At 37.7% G+C, this 21,533-nt stretch overlaps 1 protein-coding gene across 3 annotated transcripts in view; it reads left to right on the top strand.

The window, feature by feature from the left end:
* Nucleotides 1-17,591, top strand: part of MAN1A1 (mannosidase alpha class 1A member 1) — a 151,699-nt gene extending 134,108 nt beyond the window's left edge. For 2 of the 3 annotated variants that reach the window (XM_055811198.1, XM_055811200.1), the window contains exons 9-12: nt 5,873-6,092; nt 6,904-7,076; nt 12,560-12,675; nt 14,034-17,591. In XM_055811198.1, the coding sequence (XP_055667173.1) occupies nt 5,873-6,092; nt 6,904-7,076; nt 12,560-12,675; nt 14,034-14,160 (636 nt within the window). In that variant the 3' untranslated portion in view covers nt 14,161-17,591. The remainder of the gene's footprint in view (nt 1-5,872; nt 6,093-6,903; nt 7,077-12,559; nt 12,676-14,033) is intronic. The other variant, XM_055811199.1, reaches the window with a different exon arrangement.
* The last annotated feature ends 3,942 nt before the right edge of the window (nt 17,592-21,533 follow it).

The raw sequence follows: 21,533 nt of genomic DNA, 5'->3' as shown, positions 1-21,533 counted from the left end.
GATTCCTAGGGGAAGAAAAATATATTAGAATTTTGAACTGAGCTAATTTATAGTGCTTTGTTGTAAAGAATCCTGCAGACTTGTAATTATCCCCCAAACAAACATTATTAAACCCTGGAAATTTAGAACCAGGATCATATTTTTGAAGTTTCAAATTTATTAAGGTATGGAAATACTTAACTATGACTTGCAAGACAGTTTTCTCTCTAGCTGCAGTGACATCTTGAGGTGGGAAACGAAACACCTGGTTTTTGTGTTAAAACATCAGAAGTCATTGAAATTCATTAATCATAATTAGACAGTTGTTGTAAAAGGAGAGGTAAAATGCCTAAGTGCTAGAGGAAGTGGAACTGCAGTTTTACATTGCATTTTGAGGTTTGCAGTTTGTTATCCCTGCTCTTTTAGCAGAGTTAACTTTTTTTGTGGCACTTTTATTTTGAATTGAGAAACTTTGAGTTGCAGAACATTTTTCCTGAGAAGCCTCCATCTGTGCTCTGTAGGCATCTCAGTTAATATTTTGATTACCTGTCAGCGTAATCCACCAAGAGGATACCCTCTATGAAACGTAAGCTTGTTGATAGCGGTTTTTTACTCATTTGGACGGTGAGATGACTTCGGTTCTGTATCCTCTGTTTCTCTATAAACAATCCAGTTCAACATCCCGAACAACTCAAATGATAAATTAAGGACTTCCCAATCCCAAAATCAAGTCAGGGATTGAGGAAGGGGGTGTTGAAAACAGCATTTAAGCTGTGTGAAAGGCTTAAAGGAGTGAAGAACTGAATGAAAGAAAATGGGTATTTATTGGCAGGGTTCAGTTCTGCTTTATTTTGTGAGGGTAGTAAGGACTGGCAGTATAACGCGAAGGTTAAGGGACAGGCTGTTAAGCAGAGAACACAAAACATATCGTCTTAAGAGGGGGGGCAGGAGGGGGAGGATATCGGGTTGGGAAAAACTGAAGAGTTTCTCTTTTGTGCTGTCAATAACAGAGATTAGGCACACGTACAATTTGCAATCCTGTAAGCTAAGCAATTCCGAATGTCTTATTCACTACGGTTCTTTCAATGTGACAGATAGGCAAGGGCATAATTTTTAACGTGCAAATCCATAAGAAAGATGCCAGGAGTAATACAAGGTGCACTTCAGTCACAAGTCAAACTGTAAAAGGGACTGTTATTAATGCTTCTAATTGAGTGCTCAAGCATTTTTACAGTTGTTTTATAGAAGGAATAATTTCCCACAAGATGGAAGATAAAGCCAAAGGCTTTATTGCAGCAAGGACAATAAGCAGAGCCTTACATAAGAACATGAAAAAAATATAAATTGCCAGGAATCATATCAGCTGTCTGTAAGAGCTTGTATGTACGCAACAAACCATATGCCGTATCAGCTTTACATGTAGTAAATTTATTTCTTGAAATATCTGGCAAATGTTTATTTTCCTTTAGTTGCCTTTCCTTCCTCTCCTTTTTTGTCCACTACAGTCAAAAAATCAGGTTGTCTCAATTTTTTGTTGTTGTTTTTTGTTTGGTTGGTTTGGTTTGGTTTTTGGTCACTTCCAGGTTGCTCCCTTTGGGAACAGACATTTGCAGCCACTTTTTTTTTTTTTTTTTTTTTTTTTTTGCAACCTTTTAGGTTGCACAGTCTCTCTTCTTTACTTTGGTGGAAAGGAAGAAATTACTATTTGAATTGCAGAAACACATTCTGGAAAAAAGTAAAATGAAATGTCCATTTACTATACCATCTCCAGACAATTGTCCATCAATAATGGATTTTCAGCTAATCAAAGACAACGTTCTTCTAGCTTTTTTGATTATTTGCAGATTCTGTATATTGGTTTGTACTGACAATATTTATTACAGTAAAATTAAATAATAATCTCTATAGTGATAAATATGACACCACCTGATGTGCAAGCGGTGCAGGAAGGAGTTATTCATAGGTGGGGACCAAGCTGTAATAGAGCTGCAGCTCAAATAAATGTGTCTTTTTTAAGTGTGATAATTATATCAGAATAAAAGTAAATTAATTCCAAGTGTGAAATTCTGAATTAAGTCTACCAAACAGGGCTTTTCATTTGGGTGGATCCTTGTCACCACACTACCTATTCTCCTTTTATAACAACTTGGTTTAGTAACTTGATTTCCCTGGCAGAACTGTGCCCACAGCACTGCAGAGAGCAAGTAGCATTTCCCTATGGGATTGTAACGCCTTTCCACCCTACCACTCATGTTTGGAGACCCTTATATCTTCATTTAAACTGATAGTGTTTCTTCCTCATCCTAGTACTTTCTCAACTTTGCATTCAAGTTTTTATACTTAAAACAATTGCCCACATATTCCCGCCAGTGATTTAGTCCTGCTCTGAACCTCAAGTTTATTTAGAAACTGAATGTCTTTCAGAAAGTTCAATACAGCCTGATGGCACTTACAAACCTTGTGAAACTCACTGAAAAATATTTTGATGTGCTGCTTACAGAAGTACATACCATTATATTATAACCACAAAAATATTTAGAATGTGAATAGCGTTTTTGTGAATTTCCAATAGATGGATGATATATGGCACTTTGGCAGTTTGGGTATAGATTCAGAATTGATAATTGTAAGAGTACTGATTTTTGTTTATTGTTTACTTTGAAAAAATTTTATTATACAAATTCATTTTACAGACATTATACATTCCAGAAGTAGTGCTTTAACAATATTTGGAAGTAAATTCTGAAATTAAACTATAGTTAGGTTGGACTTGTGGGGAAAAGGAAGGTTTTACTGTGTCTTAGTGCTGCAAATACTGTTATTGATACAGGAGTTCAAAATTTCAGTGAATGCATTTATCAATAGTTAACGTTGGGGAGTTTCTTTTATGTGTTTAACTCATGCAGGAGATACATTTTTTTTTTTAAGATCAAAAGCATCTACATTTTTAAGGCTTTCTAAGTATGCTGATTTTTTTTAAAACAACTTTCTTTTTTATGTTGAGATCCTGAAACAAGCGGAACACGCCTAACATTCATTATAATCTAACATTTCTATGGCATGCTGGAATTGTTCCAAACTTTATGCAACTTTAATACTGCAAATTCATTAGCAAGCCTTTGGAGAGTGTTGTTTCAGGGCAAGCGGTTAGTCTGTCTCTTCTCAGTCAGAGGGCAGATGAATAGTGATGAGAGAAGGGGAACTGGGTTCTGACAAAAACAGTTTCCCTAGCTCAGACTGAAAATGGCCCATGAAGCAACTTCTCAGGTTCAGTTGGGCAGCCCCACTGTGAGCTGCCTGGCGGTGGTTTTGCGAGCTCCACTGGTGTACTTACAAAAAGAGCTACAAGTCCTCTGGGAAGAGACGCTCCGCTGCCTTTCATGCTTTACAAAAGCTGTTTGGTTGAGGTCACTTTGCTTAAATCATGTAACTACTACAAACTATGACTTCATAAGTATATAACTTCAAACGCAGATTAGGCTTTACCAAGTTACAGTGTTTGTTTTCCTGTCTTCAAGAATAAGAATTTGCTGAGTGCTGATGGACTTGCAAGTTCGGCACACTGGGGCTTATGGCTTCTGATAGCATATCAAAGGGCACTTGGATTTCACGTCTTGGCAGAAATGATTAGTTACCTAGCTTGCCATTAATAAAGGTATATGCAACCAGTATAGGTCTTATCTAGCCCTCAGGGACCTGTGGTTATAAAAAGTATGACAAGGCAATTTGAGAATCTGTAATATATCAAATAACTACGTAATAGAAATAGCTTTAAATAAGATGCTTACATAATAAAAATATCTTTTAATAGGCATATGTACTAGTTCTTAATAGGACCCATTTATAAAACCAAGATAATTTGCTTTACTAAACATGAATATTCAATCTGGAAACATATTTTTATTTTGTGACGTTCTTAGCATCAGTTAGCATCAATTTGTTAGTTTCTTGACACCAGTTTGTTAGAATAATTTTTTAATTTCCCAAGTGGAAGTCATCTTTTTTTGGCCTGAACTTTAATTTTGAGCCAAGAGAACAGGAAAAAAACCCCGCAAACTCTGAAAGACTAATTGCTATCGCAGAATCCATTTTCATAGTACAAAATTCAACTCTGCTCTAGTTACTATAGTTCTGAAGGTACATGATTACTGTTATTTCCATCAGGTACAATAATACTTCATTCTGTCTTTCATTATTTTTTTACTAAAATAAATGTAATATATGTAAATTTAGTCATCCATCTATTTTTATATTTGTTTATTTTTTAAATAAATTCTGATTCACCTGCTAAGTAACCAGTAGAGTTACCGACTATTGCCAGAATTGTTAATTTGGTGACATAGGGATTACCATGCTGAAAGGCTTAATGAAATGTCATTAAGTTAAAAGGTTTTTTTTATTTCTGAACATGGTTTTACATAGCTTATTTTTCAGAATGCCTAAGTATTCTGAAAGCTGTTTCCCGCAAAATTGTTGTGTGCTTTCACACTTTAACCCTTTCATATTAAATTCTTCTTTTTATATGTTAAAGTATGCAGGATTTGTTTAAAGCACAGGAATCTTCATTGTTTACTGCAGCTGTAAAATTTAGGTATGTCTTTCAGTAGGTATCTGGTGCTAAAACCATACAATTAAGGAGAAAACAAAGGGATTGAGTTTTCTGAGCCAGTAGTGGGTCTGGAGCTGGGCAGGAAACATCCTTACTAAGTGCTTTGCACCAATATTAGTGGAAAACCAGGTGTAGCTTTCCGTGTGACATTCTTGGCACAACAAACCTACTCAGTAAGTAAAACTTGTACAATTATTCTGCTGATGCTTCTAGTTCAGAGCAGATTTTTCATGCTTATGAAAACAACCTTTACGGATGTTTAAATGGGAAGAAGTAACTACAATCAATACCTTTTCTTTATAACATTTTTTTAAAATCCTGGCTTTTTTCTTGTTAATACTTCTCTGTACTGATATTTTATTCATGTTTTTTCTCTTGTATAATGCATATTAAGTATTGTTTCTGAATCTCAGGATTTCAATAGAATAAACCAGAGCACTGCTGGATAACTGAATGTATGATAGCATTGTTCATCTCCTCTCCATTACCACTTAAAGAGTAATAGCCTACTTTCGGTGTGGGCTTCTAATTAACATGCTCTTCTGCATCTCCTCTATTGTTTTAGTTCTGTTCCTTCCACAAGGGAAGGTTGTTGTCCTGGATTTTGTGATCAATGACCATACATTGCTAACAGCACCAACTTCTAATTCGCTCTAGGAGATTAGTGTATTTTTATCCTGCCTGGGTTTTTTTTCCAGAAATCACAGTGAGACCCTACTCCTGATTGATAACTACAGAGGAATTGAGTTTGGGATGGAAAACTCATGGGAGTTTGGGAATACCATATAGACTCAGAGCCCTAACATCATTCAATGCACTCGTTGAGTCAGGCGTTTAGAATATGAGTTATGTTTGCATATAAGTGGCATGAAGTTATATCAATAACCACATCCTTTAAGTCAGAATTAAAATGGGAAGTATGGAACCTGAAGCGATGGCTAATGACCATTAAAAGTGAAATTACCCAAAATTGCTCAAAGTAGAAAGGGAAAGAAGTAAAATAATTTTAAAATTGAATTGTATTTTTTAGGTCTTTTCAATATTTTAATAAAATGTACTGCATAAGTTGCCCAGAGTTGTAGCAAAATGAATCATTGTTACTCATGTATGCTAATCTGTGTTGGTTTGGTTGCACTTTGAGGTTATGCTAGATCATATTATCTATTTTACTTTATAAGCAAAGGTGATACGGAGAAGAGCCAACCAACATACAAGACAATTTTGTCTTTGTCCCACATGCTTTACCAAATGGTACATTTGGTTTGAAATCACATACTTTTGCAGGCCATAGAGACCCACCTAATTCGAAAATCAAGTGGGGGGCTGACATACATCGCTGAGTGGAAGGGTGGACTGCTTGAACACAAGATGGGACATCTCACTTGTTTTGCTGGAGGCATGTTTGCTCTAGGAGCGGACGGAGCACCTAATGACAAGACAGGCCATCACATTGAGCTTGGTGCTGAAATTGCTAGGACTTGCCATGAATCCTATGATCGTACAAGTAAGTACTGTATCGCAGAGTTTAGTTTCACAGTTTGACTTTGTGGAGGCACCCACTGGTATTTTTGCACAATGCTGAATGAAAGTTGTATGATGATGAGAACTTTTTATCCTTTCTGAGCAAATCCTGCTTTGCTCTTAGAGTAACTTTAAGAATGGCTGCTCTGTTTTATAAATAATTTCTGTGCACCTGAATCATATCTACTCACTCTAGTAATTAACATGATAGCTTTTGTTTCACTTTGCCAATTTCTGTATAGCCGAATACAAATCAGAGAGGGACCCTGTTCACTTATGCATCAATATAGCTATTAATCATGTGTTATGCACAAAAAATTATTTTATGCTCAGTTCTGGTGGTATAACGCTGCACACAATAGAATTGCACAAAGAAGGTGGATTTCTGTGCAGAAAATTTCTCTGGATTCTTTCATCTTCTTATAGAAATAAACCTGGCAGCATTTCAGGTCCAGAGTGTATTTTCCAGTTTGACATAGAAAAGTAAATATCCTTGTCTTTTAAGCAAAATTTCACATGTTGCTGTTCATATGAAGTCTTCCAGAATGCAAATGTTAGCATCACTATTCAAACTGGAACTGCTGTTTAGGGCACTGATGAAGAACAGCTTTCTCCTACTCTGAAGTATTTACAAAATATTAAAAACAGAAGGAGCTGCAGTATCGTCCAGAAATTATATACCTTTTGGGTAACCTGGCTTTGTGCCACAGGAAAGGATCATTGATTTGGTAGATGACATAGTTGAAAGCCTTTCTTAATGCCTTCATTTTAGCATGTGATTTTATATTTGCTAGGCATGAAACTGGGACCGGAAGCCTTCAGATTTGATGGTGGTGTTGAGGCCATTGCTACAAGACAAAATGAAAAATACTACATCCTACGACCAGAAGTCATAGAGACCTACATGTACATGTGGCGGCTCACTCATGACCCAAAGTACAGGCAGTGGGGATGGGAAGCTGTAGAGGTAATGTTCTATTGGACTTTTTTCTTACTAAATCCTAACGTCTTGTTAAGTGAGCTACTGAATGATATCTGGATGTAGTTTAGCAGTTGGAGAGTAAATATTTATTTTAAGTTAGTAATATCAACTCAAATTTCCAGAGATTCATTTACTAAATTGATGAACTGAGATTGTTTTTCAAAACCAAATAGTGCTGGTATTGTGTTATTAGAAAAATACCTTGGGATTTCTCCTTCTTAAATACTTCTGAGATCAGGGTCATATTTGGATGTACTGCTCAAGATGTTAAGGATCACTGCATGTGAATGGAAAGTGCGGATGTGTGTCAAATTTGAGACTTGGACATGGAAATAAGCTTTATGATATGTATTTTCAACAGTAATGTACAAAGGTGATTTTAATTAAGGTGATGAAGGCCAAAATGAAGTACTAGATAGCACCGAATGTTTAAAAAATGGGTCACTTTCAAAAAGCATAGGTCATCTAGGCTGAACTCCATTAATGATAACAACCTCTTCTAGGTTTAAATTTCTGTGTCCCACTAGCCATTGAGTTTCAACCATCACGCTGAACCTAGCTATTCAGTTTTGTCTAGCACAAGCCTTCCAAGAGAGCAGCTAGTCTATACTGCAAAAATTGGCTTGCCAAATCCATTGTTTCCCTTATTTCAGTGGTCAATCACTCTTACTGTTAGAGAGGAGAGCCTTTGCATTTACCATGTTTTATTCTCTGGGTATGGGTATTGCGCTCCTAGAGTTCACTTATTTTATCCTCACACTAACGTTCCCCTTGCTAAATTACCTGCCTTTAACTCTTACTTTGGAATTTTTAAGATTGAGATATCACAGGAGATACAAGAAGCTGAAGAACATTATTTTCGCAGCTCTGTATATTTAAGAAAAATGAAAAAAGAAAAAAAGAAAACAAAACCCTGTGCAGTATTTTTTTCATTCAGTGACCTCTCCTTTGCAGAGTTATTGCTGCCCAGGATTTCAAAAGTGTCCTGTCTGTCAGTTTGCCCAATGCCCCTTGCTCCTAGGAGTACGTGACTATAACTTTCTTGGACGGGCCTACACAAGTAGTTGTAGAAGGTTGCTTTATACTAAGGGAAGAACATTTAGACTCATGTCGTCCAATTTCTCATCACCAAAGGACCCTACTACAGAGCTGTTAATGGGGTATGACTCCACATACCTGGCTGTGACACGACATCCGCCAGTCACCTGGCTCGCTCAACAGCAACCAGGATCTGTAATTGTATTCAGTATTCACTGTGTGAGATAGTGAATGTGTGGCAAATGTTGTTGAGTGTTGTGAAAAAAAGAGCGATTCAGTTTTGGTAATTAGATATTCTTGAAGAATGAAATCTGTGGTAAAATCTGCTTTCCGTAAAAGAATAGCTGCTAGCATTAACTATACTTCTACTCTCTCCTTGTTTGAATATTCACAGCAATTCCGTATCTGCAGTCAACACTGTATTCAGCTAGGTAGACAGTGGTTATTTAGGACATTTTACTTGCCTCCCTCGGGTGTTGGCTCTATCAGCCCTGAAACAAAATGCTCCTCAGTTAATGATTCCAAAGCAATTTTTTTAAAAAAAATTATTTGGATATTTTAGATTAATGTAATTTAGAGTGCTGTTTCCTTACTTTCTTCTTTGCTAGCGCTACCCATAGGCATGCATTTTACTACTGGAATCTTCCCAGGCAGATTATAATTGGAATATTTACAATGGCTGTTTAGGGAAGTCATCCCACCAGGCTTCAGCAATGCCAAGTGCTCCTTCTTCAGGAGATGTTTTTCCTGACTCATTGTTGCTGCCCACACTGATAGCATTGTTATAAACAATTGAAATGTTTTCCTTGTTATTATTGTGTACCCTGTTGGTTCAGTTTGTTTGTGTTTACTTCACGTTTGTACACTCGTTTACCTTCTTAGCATTCCCCATGTGTTCCTTGTTTAACATTTTTGTAGTTATTCTTTTCTGGCTCTAAGGCAGTGGATTACAGCCCACGTGTGGGAGATGCAGCTGGTCACATTGTGTACAGGCCCATCTTCTACGGTCCTAATACACAGTTGCGTGTTTCACATAAACAAACAGCTTCACAGAATGTATAGTCAGCTGTAGGTTCCAAATCTTTTTTTTTTCTTTTTTCTCTTCTTTCTTGATATTTATACCCATACAGCTCCACCTGATAATGTATTATTTTTTGTTCTAGCATGTGTCATGATACTGCAACTATTTCATAAATTCTGCTCCCTCTTGCTCCCTGTTCTTGCACCAGAAAGCAAGTCAATCCACCCTTTTTGTTCTTGGGGAAGTCCCTGACTACTGACTATAGCTGGTTTAATTATCAACATCTGTTGCACAGAGAGGAAGCTGAGATTGAAACAAGAAAAAAGGGGGAACATTCAGACCATTTGTTGTTGCCCAGAAAAGCTGGGCAGGTCTTCAGGTGTTTCATGTTCATTTTCAATTCATGACACTGGCAATAAGAACTCATCAGGTTTGTTCCCCTGTGCCCTTGTAGTAGAAAAGGAGGCTGTTCTGTAAGTCGTGACTTCTAAACTTTCCAACAAGTCTATTAATTCTTTCTCTAAAAACATGCTCTAGCCTCTCTGTTTTTTTCTTTAGAAACTTGCTTTGCTGCTTTAATTTTGAGTCCAAGATCATTCTGTATGTACTTCAGCAGCTGGAGAAAATGCGGTTACGACCAACAGCAATATCCACTATTTCTGAGTCAGAAAGGTTTTATCAGCTTAGCTCATGAAAGTCTCCCTTTCTGCATTATAAATGTGGCACATATTTTGAATTCATAGCACTTCCTTTGGTTTTTTGCCTTTATGATACTTTGAGACTGTCAGCCAGTTTTCCCTCTGCTTGATGTTTTCCATTACTGTAGCATAACTGATCATAGCTACCTTCATTTTCTGACAACTACTAATTTTAAAAGTGTTTGTTTCTTCCCACTCACCAGTACCCCGAATGTCACTGTACTCTGAAACTGCAGGTATGGGCGCAAAAAGCCATGACTGCCAGTTAAATGAGGGTGACAACCAAGAGCTTTTTTATTGTGCTAAGGCTGCACATGAATGTCCTGTTCCTTCAGTTAAGTGGCAAGTAGCTTTGAGGGGTAAGATATTTCACATTTTCATCAAGTGGATAGCACCAGGTGGCTAACAGGGTGCGAGTTAACCTCTTAGTTTACATCATAGCAGTGTGTTCAAGTACCTATATGGTGTATCTCTACAACAAACTCATAAAGAAGGCTCTAACTACATGTTAGAGCATGTAAACCACAAATTCAATTTGCTTTTATTTTACCTCACCCTGTTTAGAACACAGATATTTCCTTGAATAATAGCCTTATCCTTCTAGTTCAAGTTCTCTTTCTGCTGTGCCCTGGAAAACATAATCTTATGTTTGACGTTGAAAATCCAGACACAGATTCAGCATTCTGAATTCGTTGCAGGTTAAAGTAGACAAGAGGGAAGGAGTACCAGCCAGGGGAAATTACTTGTTTAAACTTAAGTATATTTGTCACTTAGTAAAAGTGTCCAGGAAAATTAAAGAACATAAAGACACACAAGAAAAGAAAAATAGGCCTGTTTATATTTTAAAGGATCTCTCCTGGAGAAAAATCCCTTTTAAATATACAATAGGCAGCTTACTCTCTAGTGAAAACTATGGAGAGACTGACATGCAAGCTAAATATATGCAGATAGCTATAGGGACTCCAGCAAAACCAAGGACATTTAGGATATCTGCTCACACACACATCTTGAGCAGCCTTTAGAGCAGCTGGAGGTGATGGATACCTCAGTAATTATTACTGACTTTTAGTCCCATCTTTCGTCAGAAAATGCTTATTCTTATCTTGCAGCTTTTTGCTATATGTGGTTTGAAATGCAGCATCTTTCCCTAAATAAAATGTACACATCCTGTAATCACTTCAGTGATGTTTTTAATAACTTCAGAAATGGAAAAACTAGTTGTCTTCCATCTCTCCATCGGGAGTTTGATAAAACTCCAGGTATTTCAGCTTGAAAGTTGTTGCTCCAATACCTGCCTCCACAGCAGGCACCATGTTTCAGAGTAGTGTGGTCCTGAGTAAATGTGGTAATCCACCCTGCTTACTGTCGTTTTCATTGTTAGAATTTATTTAAGGCTAAAGACCATTTTCTGATTTTTTTTTAATATAATGCATTGTTTTAAATGTAATCATCTTTGATTCTCTTCATTCCTTTATTATACTGCATGATAGCAAAGAGTTATTATAAAAGAGTAAGAAAAATTAAGAGTCTAATAATACTTTTGACCTTGTTAAATAGGTAAATTATAAAGAAAAAAGATGAATGAATATTTTTAAACAGCAGTGACAAAAGAACTAATATTCAAATAAGGTATTGGATAGCAGTGTATTTAAAGAAGTTATGGCTTGTACATAGGCATATAGGTACTACCTTTCTAATGCAAACACCTGTCTAAAATAAAGCAAAGAAGCAAGGTTTATTAAATAATATAACTGTATATACCTTCTACACTTCCAGCACCAGGTACGTGTTCTTTGCTTTCTGTCCAGTCTTCATCTGATCTTTTTTCTCCTTCAAAATCAGCTGATCATATAGAACATTTCTGTGGGCAGAAAAGGAATTATATTTTTAGGTGGTCCATGTGCTCCTTTTCATTGTAAAATAGGAATCAATCATCTGTTTTACACCTCTTAACTGAATACACAGTTTGGAAACTAGTTAGAGAAAAACACATTCTTATTCCTACATCTAAAACGTGTTGCATTAATTTCAGCTACGTATTAGCTTTCCATCTACTCCTGTGGAATATATAGCTTTTTCAGAAAGGTATCAAAGCAAAATAGTACCTACTGCAGAAAAGAAACTCAGTCACAGCCCAATAGCAGAGGTTTCCCATTGAAAAACGAAAAATTGCAAAGAGAAACTAAACCACTTACATAGAAAATGGAGAGTTGCCTTACTTTTTTTGAAGCAGCTGTCAGGAGGTACGGAAAAGACTGGTCTTTATCACGGTACTCAGTTCTATCACAACAATTTTTAAGCACTAAAATATGACCAAGAAAGGTATATGTGACATGATCTCTGAAGTCTGATAGTCAAGCCTGTGAGAAAGAGGCTATTATTATTCCTATTAAAAAGAGGAAAAAGAAAATAATTGAAAATCCATATGTCTTTACATCCATATATCCCTATATCTTTCCTTCTGAAAACTGGTTTGTGTTCACTTCTTTTATTAACTTATTATTTGGTTCTCTTCCTAAATGTAAAATTAGACATGTGTGCCTATGTCTTTGTAAAAAGAGTTTTCTACCTAGAGCTTTATCTGGTTTTCAACTCTTCAACAAAGTGACAATTTGAGGGCAGGGCCTAGTTTTATTGTCAAAGAAGGAAAAAATGGCAGCTGATTAATTTTGTTAATCCCACTGTTGGTTTTCCCTCCCCCCCCTCTTCAGGCACTGGAAAAACACTGCAGAGTAGATGGTGGCTATTCTGGCATTAGAGATGTTTACAACAATCATGAAAGCCATGATGATGTGCAGCAAAGTTTCTTTCTTTCAGAGACACTCAAGTAAGTTAAGAGAGTTGACTTTGATTAATATGAAGTAGTTCTATGTATCATCTTTACAGACAAGTATTTATCATTGGTACCCTTGACATTCACAGAACAAAATCTGACTGAAATAGTAGAGCTTTTCTTAGGTGACGGGAAGCCAAATTGCCTTTATTTTTTTTCTTTCTGTATCAATAAACTAAATCCTGTGACTTCTGGAAATTTTCTTTACTTCTGATAAAGGTACTTTATAGTCTCAGTTGAGAAATTACATCTCTTTGTTTTGATAGGATCTAATTATATATGCCAACAGTAGTGAAACAAAATGACTAAACAGAGGACTTATCAGGCTTGTATTACTTTTCATTTTTAAAACTACAGAAAAAGAAAACAGAAGTCATCTTGCATGGTAAGCTCGCAGGGCCTCTCCTAAGTTTTTAATGAAATAAATAATGAAATAAAGGAAGCATTGTCTTGGTCTTTCCACTTTTTTTTTTTTTTTTTTTTGGTGCTGTGCAAGAAGAAGTTGCAAAGACCAGAAGGAAGCAATCACATCATTTCAACAGAAATTATAATACTCAAGTAAAATAAATACTGTAAATACAGTTATATACATGGTGGGGTTTTTTTGGGTGGGTTTTTTGAGATGGTGCACTCCTCCTACTGTGTCTTTTAAATTGGCCTATCAGAATTAGACCAAGAAAAGCCTTCGGGAAAGTATGGTCATTAAGAAAAAATAAAATGTCACTTGGTAAGCAGACTTCCATCCCTAAGAAGACTTCAATAATCATGCTACAGTAGCTACTACCTCGTATCGTGACATAAGTAAAATATTGGATTTGTTTATTGGTTACTGATGGGTTTAATAGACACCATCTTAGTAAATGGGTGCCCAAGCTACTGGTCTAGTACTGGTTTTCTTCTTTAAAAATCCTAAGCCAGAGGTTGTTCTTAAAATATTGTAGTCCAATCTTGTCTTGCTTCTCATTCCTACACTTTGATATACGTGGACATTCAGGAGGAAGAAATTTACTGTGGTTGTGTATTATCAAAACAATGTGTAATAAAATTACTGAGGATGAAATGGAAGTGAACTGATATTTAACTTTGATAGCCTAAATGTCTTTGTATTCTGTCAGGATAGAGGCACTCTTTTGTTGGTCTCCAGTTGCTATTGCCCTTAAGTCCAATCTGAGTTGAGTAGCCCCAAAGTTTTGTGCTAATCATTGTGGTGCTGGGGCTTACTGCTGTTTTGTCATTGGTCAGCTTTTCCCGTTGGTATATTCATCTAGGGATCAGGTGTTTATGCTTTCCTGATAACTGTTGTAGTTTCACTTGCCTGATGTCATCACATTTCCTACTTTTCTTCTTGCCAGGTACTTGTATTTGCTGTTTTCTGAAGATGATCTTCTTCCATTTGAACACTGGGTCTTCAACACAGAGGCTCATCCTCTCCCTGTTCTTCACAAAGACTATGGGAATACAGAAGAAAACCAGAAATAGATGAAGATTAAGTTACACTTTGTTTATTTCTTATGTTTCTTTCCAGGACTTGGGCACATGATTTGGTTTTAAATTCCTGAGTTTTTAAATCAAGTGTTTTGCAGTCTGTTTTCTTTAACAGTAAATTATTATGAATGGACCCAAACTAATTATGATAAAACCTCAGTCCTCTAATCCAGCTGAGCCACTTCTTTGAAGAGAAATAGGACATCTCTCCAGATTTTGTTAGGCTGCAGTATCGTCCTGGCCAAAAAGAGCAGAGGGTCTGCATGTTACTTGTTCCCTGTTATGCTTGTAAGTTGACTGCAAAATTCTTTTCTCCTCTGTGAGGAGATGTCTGCTTTAAGCTGTAATATTTTGCCATGTTGCAAAAAGCCATATTGAATTAAGTATAAAAAGCTTTTTCTTTTTTTTTTTTTCTGTGTTAATTTGTTTTGTGTGTCATCCAAAACAAATCTTGTGACTGTGACAGCCTCTTCTTATGCGGGTCTATCATTACTTGGTAAAGTATCTGATGTATTTCATTGTCAATGAAGTCTACATTAGGAATATTTTAATCTCATGCAGATACGGCTCGGAAACTGTAGTATACATTGAAGTTAGACTTAACTAGTTTCTATGAATTTAGCACATTAGTTAGCAGACCTTAGTTTTTCAGGTTTTGATTAGAATATTGTAATAGAATAAATTGTTTCCTCCCTTTTCTAAGTGATGTTATTCTCATGCCTTTAGTCAGGCTACTATGGAGTAAAAAAAGATAGTAATTTCTTATTAAGAAAGGGAGTCTTACCTTCTTTATGTATTTTGTCCAGTAGCTTTCATTTGATCGGATGGTGAAAAGGCAAAAAAAAATACTCAATGACATTTTCCTGGAAGCTGAGAATTATACCAGAGACAATTTGTTTGGTTTTCTGGGACTTTAGCAAACATTCAGCTGAGTTCAGACTTGATAGTATATTGTCACAAAGCAATTTAATGTATCTACATGAATAAAGCTAAATGTTCAGATGCGTTGAGGAAGGTAAAAGAAGATAATCAGAGGGGAAATTATCCAGGATAGAACTAAAACTTTCTGAAAGCACCAAGTCTGTCATGTTTAAGTGAGAGAAACACAGTATGCTTAAAAATATTCCCTAGATTAGAGGCCTGGTTTACTAAGACAGATAACAGCTTTGCCAAAAATGTTTTACTTTGTGGCATAACCAAAGGGAAAAAAAAATAAAGATGAGGCACTATTCATTCCTGTTTCTATTTAAGTGTGGTTTGGAGTGGTTTACACAATTATTAAGTCTACCTATGTTTTCATTTAGTGACAGGATGACTTCCACACATTTTGAGTAGGGTATAACACCTGGCTTCCCATTCAGAGAAAGTACATTATTTACCGATTGGACTGCAGCAAAACAAATATGGTTCTGTACAGTAATCTTCTTGAAAGGTATTTAGTAAGATAGCTCACGTGTCCAGCACAGCTGAGGAAGCACATTTGTTTAGGCATTACAGAGTATGTTTTTTCTAGACTGATAGAGGTCTACAATGTAGGTTTTCTTATGTAGAAGCCAAGAACAAAGACGTTTTTGTGTATAGCAGCTGAAAGCTGACCTCTAAACTTTACCCCTTCACTCTCTGGAATCTGCAAAGACAGCACTGCCTCTCTGCTTCCCCTGCACAGAGAAGATGGCATGTGCCACACGAGCTGCCAAAGACACGTATGTAGGTGGCAAGGCAAGAGGATCTTCAGTGATGCTGATCCTTCCCTCGCAGGCCTGGCAGAGCTGAGCATTCATACATGGAAGATAGTAGGGGTACCCTGCTGAGCCTAGGCCACCCAGCACTGGGAGAAGGGATTCAAATGTAAATTTTACCTGCAGGTAAAGCCTGCTTATGTGGAACCAGCACTGGCTCAAGGCTTTTTGCTTTGCTGCTTTTTTATTGCTATTTTCTTTTTTAAAGTATGGATTCCCTCATGTCACAATAACAGTTTGCTGAAACTGAATGAACAAGGCTGAAGTTTTGGCTCTCCTCTCTTGAGAAGCAGAACTTTTGCTGATTTTGATACTTCAAATTTGTATCATTGGAGGACTAAAATATTTCACTGTATTTCTTCAGAAAGAGCATTTAAGGAAGCCTTCCCCCCTCCCATGTACCACAGAGAAAGTACAGCTGTGGAATAAAAACAGAAATTCTGTTCCCTTTTTAACCAAAAAGTAATAATAATTACTTCTGTTTCGGTTATTTTTATTGGGTCATCTGCTGCTATTTACCCCATGGTTGTGCATGTGCTACTATAGGCCTCATATCACTTAAATAGCTACAATAGCTCAGACAAAAAAAGTCTTTGAGAAATGTGTTTTGTAAGCCTCTTTTTACATGGTTTTCTTAACCACAGTATGCTTCCCCCAGATGTGTCTAGTGATCTTGCCTTTACCTAACAAGCTGCAGAGAACCAGGAGAACAAGGTAGCTCTTCTCTGTGTTGCAAAAAGCAGGCTACTCTTGTGTGCATTGGGTCCTATGTACTTAAATATAAGCATCATGACTGTTTCCTTGTAATACAGACATTTAGTATGAATATTTTTTTAGTTTGAGAGTTACAATGATATGAAAGAGCACAAATTTGACATGACTGGTATGGGTATTCAGGTTGTATGTACAAACTGCACTATACTGTACCTTTTGTAAACTAATGTAAGTAGACGAGAAGATTGTACAACGTGTAGATTTGCCAACTGTAAGAAAAAACCTTTTCATAAACTGAGAATATATTGATTTTTTTCTTTTTTTTTATAACCCCAAAACACCAAAGTTAGAGCAATCATTTTGAAACAGTCCGTACTTAACACTGCCTGTTAGATTGCCGAGAAACCATGCATTTTATTTCCCATTCACTTAACTGGCTGCATGGAAGTGGCTAGTGATGCTGTTCCCAGTCATTCATAAGAGCAAAAGAACTTGCTTTTTTGTTTGGGGGCGGGCAGAACAGGGGATGGGACACACAGACAGGACATGACAACACGGGATGACATTACCTTTGTATAAACACACTGCCTATACTTTTTCCATTTTGTTGTAGCATAATAATGCATTTAAATCTGCATATGTTAAGTTCTAAGAGGCAGATCACTAAGTGGCACCCACATTGCTTCATGGGGAAAAAGTTTTGGTTGTTTGTGAGATAAGTATTGCATATGTGTTGGTTGTACACAGATTTTTGCAATGCCCAATGGCTCACTGTTTCTATGGTGACTTCATCATACATATTATCCATTTCTGTCATGCATTTAAATTGTTTTTGATTGGTACATAGTCCGTTTAGTCTTTTCATCTTTATATAAACTGAAATTATGGAATACATAATAGATCAAGATGCTTAATTTTGAAGAACTTATATTTGTAAAAATTTCTCTATTGTGAATAAAGTCTTTTAATATATCTGTTCAACTTGTTATAATTTTTCCTAAGTGTGTTGCAGAAGTAACTACAGGAGTCTGCTGCATAGTCTGGTTTGGCTGCTATACTCATGATTTTTTCTCAGCAGATTGGTTCGGTACAGATTAGTACTCTGTGTACTTGTTAAGATACTGTTGTTAATTAATGTCAGCGTACAGAATTGCTAGCACAGAAATGAATTTCTGGGAGTTCTTGTCAATAAAATTCAGCATACCAAATGTATTTTGGTAGAAAGTGAACCTACTAATGAAAAGCAAGAAGCTGGGAAGTCAGAGGTGGCAGGCAGTAAGCGCAGTGAAGGTCAGTTGCTCCAATTCACATTTTGCACAATACAAGCGGGCTTCAGCTAGATGCCATTTAGAAGCAGACACTGGAGCAGAGATGACAAGGCTGTCACAGTGCCCAGCATTACATGATTATGTAATGAAATGCTATCGTTAGTCCATGCTGCAGAGGGGAGAGGAACAGTTGTCATAGGAACTGTAACTACATTTTGTCTTGGAAGGATGTTAAGATCTCCAGTCTAGATACTGAAATAACAGCTACACCTCACACCTAACCTTGTTTTCTCTGTTTAGTAGGAAGCCTTATCCAAAGATGATAGTGTAATAAACTACTGTGATTTTACAGAACAGTCTCAGTAGAATAAATTTCTGTCAGAGAACTTACTCATTAGACCTGCTCTAAGTAATTTTTGAGGGTAGCTCTTAAATCTGGTGTCTCGTTTTTCCAGCATGGTTGTCGGTGTGCAGCTACACAGTGCAATCCTTGGAGCAGCCACAGGGAGTCCCCTCCGGTAGCTGGCTCCAGGATCACACAAACTGCTTCTCAACAAGCTGAACACGAACTAATGCAAACCTTACTACAGATCATTATTCACAAGAGATGTAAATACAAGCCTGGGTTAGAATTTCAACCAATTCAGTCTCTTAATTGGGTGCTTGGTGTGGTTTGTTTTCTTCAGGGGAAAAAGGAACTAGGACCGAGTTGACAGTTAGTCAAGACAAACAGGATTTGCCCTGCCATCTGCACTGCCCTACAGTCTTGCTCTATCAAGAGGAACTCAGCACTTGTATGACAACATCTGCTATAGAAACAGCCCTTCATCTAATCCACCCTAATCCTGGGATTAGTCTATTCTGGTTGATCTCAAAAGTAGGGTGAAAGATTATTCATCAAAAAAGCAGTCTGCCAAATGCAGGAAATGGTCACCGAGAATCAAGAGTTCTTGTCCAAGTACTACAAGAATAGATATAACACAGGGGCTTGCTCTGTCCTGGTTTTGTGCATTCATACATGTACAAAGTGGTGGATGGAGCAAGTCACGGAGCTGCAGAATCCAGTTAAAGCCCAGCAGGCTGTTAGCATTCAAAAGTACCTCAAAAACCAGCAGTTTGATCCTCATTTCTCAAGTATCTGCTCCTTTATCTGCACCAGCTCTCACACACCCTGTACGCAAAATCACCATAATCAACCTCCCCTTTGGAAGCCCCTCTGCCAAACTTTCATGTGCTCTCCAAACTGCCTGTGCATGCTTTGTGGCTGATTTGTGGAAGATTGTTTGCCTTTCACCATTCCCACACTGACATTTTACAGGACATTAAAGACCCTTCTGGTTAATATTTTCTCTTCAATTGTGCATTACTTTCACACTGTCAATCAGAGTAGCAGAGCTACTATTAGTCTTAAGCATATCAAGTTTAAAAAACATACCCTAATAAAATTGTCAGTGTGACTTATTATACTGTCATGTTCTGACCATTGATTCATCTGCCAAGGAGCATCACTCTGACAAGGGGACTTGCTGGTACTCCAGAACTTCAGGGAGGTGCTATGGTTGGCAATGCACATGAGCCTAAAGTTATTTGTCTGGGCCATGTGTGATAGTTAAAGGATCATGATGCTGCAAACAGTGATCCTACAGTAGTGGCAGGTTATGTCATTTTAAAAAGTTCTATCAGCACATACCCAAAGGAGCGCACAGGCAATGGCATACTGAGACACCATGTAATACCCTGGCCCAACTACCCCCAGATCCATGGAGTCAGCCCATCAAAGGCCCATCTCCACACTCCCAGAGGAGCAAAGGAGCACACAGGCAGGTGGGAACCCATGTAAGGGACTCCTGTGGAAAGGACACCCTGTCCAGCCCGCCTCCCAGGGCTGTCCCAGGAGAGCCTCAACCCTGGTGCCCAGGTGTTCAGCTATCAGAATGAGTCAACAAGAGCAAATCAGAGCACCCTTGAGTGGGGGTCAGTGTCAAGGGGTATGCAGGGGGAGAGCATTTTGGCATTATGCAAGACTTATGGGATATTTAGAGGAAGTATCAAATCTGGGCTGTGTTGCTGGTTGACCTCAGCTGGTTTGAACTGCTAATCTCTACCTGCTAAATACTTGCTATTTAATAACCAACACATTCCCTCCCAAACAACTTTCTGTTTTGATGCTTGTTCCTTGAGGAACCGCAGCTCTGTGAAACATTCTGTGCTTCAGTCCTATTTTTCTCAGTCCAGTGCTTTATGTTTGCTGCTGGGGGCACCTCTGCTTCCCTTGGCTCCAAGTACCTCAAGTACCCCGGGCCCCTCTCTAAGGTGGAGACCATTCTCACCAAGGTGTGTTCTCAGAGCTCACTCCTCTGCTGCTACTCACAGGTCACTGCTGCTTGCTCCTAGCATGTTAAATCCCTCAACTTCCCAAAACTCAGAATAAAAGTAGGCTTATAACCTTGTTGCTTTCACATTTGCTATGTCCAATTGCATATTCAACCCCATGGGAAAAGTTGTTGCTATGTACTGTGAAGAGCTATGTCCATAAGCCTCATACCATTCCCTCAGTTTGCAATTTAAAATATTACAATCCTCTGCTTCAAAAGTACAGTGCAAAGAATTATATCTCAAGGGGACAAAGTAAGGGATGAGCAAAACTATACCAAATGCTGTATTTACAAGAGGTTTTATTGTAGTTTGATTATCTTTTAGCTGCAGCTAAATGGTCAACCACAGTTGCTTTCTATTCCATTCACTTCTGGGTTTGATGTAATTCCCAGCTCCTCTTGTACATGTTTCAAATTATTTTCCTCAGACATTTGCATTTAGTTTTCCATTGCTAACAACTAGCCGTAAGTGCTTCATCTTTAAACAGAAAACCAAAACCCAATAGAAAAACAACAAAAAACCCCCAGAAAAAAATAATTTTACTTTAAATATTGAGCTACAACTGCATCGTACACAAGTAAGCAGAAACAGAACTTACTCTAAAAAGATATTTTTCATGTGCAGTTCCAATCATTACAGTTTACACAACACCTCCTAATCTACAACTGCACAAGAGTTTCAAGATTTGTCTCTGCCATCCTCAAAGACACCACCCAGAGCTAACAAGGGCAGCAGCAGCAAATTAATACTACAACACTCCATAGTCATTCTGGCCAGGAGCTGACAGATAGATCACAGGACAAACCCAGGGAAAGCAAAACAATGGCTCAAAATACCACCAAGAGTTCAACATCCAGACGTATTTACTATGCTGTTAGGAAGGACAGAGGGAGAAGAGACTCAAACCATCAGTTCAAGCGTCACAGAGCTCCTTCTTTGTGGTTGAGGAACCAGAGGACTGGTCATCTGATATTTTCTCTGAGTACATAGGAGTTTGCCACCAGTCTCCTTTGCTGCCTGTCCATGCGTAACTGCTGCCCCTCAGTGTGGGTGATCCTCAGTGCAAGTGACACACAGTCCTGCTGCCCGCCCCTGTGCCACTACACAGCGTGGCACAATGGTGCCTGGGTGCTGCAGACCAACTCCTTTGGGCACGCCACAACAGAGCCACTGGTGATGCCCCAAAAGCCTCTGCTCCCAGCCCCTCACTTGTAATCCACCTAACACTGACTCTAATGACTCAGATTTCTAACCCAGAATCACACAACAA

The sequence above is a fragment of the Falco peregrinus genome, chromosome 7, assembly GCF_023634155.1.
Source record: "Falco peregrinus isolate bFalPer1 chromosome 7, bFalPer1.pri, whole genome shotgun sequence".
NCBI lineage: Eukaryota > Metazoa > Chordata > Aves > Falconiformes > Falconidae > Falco > Falco peregrinus.
Note: the sequence above shows the minus strand (reverse complement) of the source record. Positions and strands in the feature narration are given on the sequence as shown.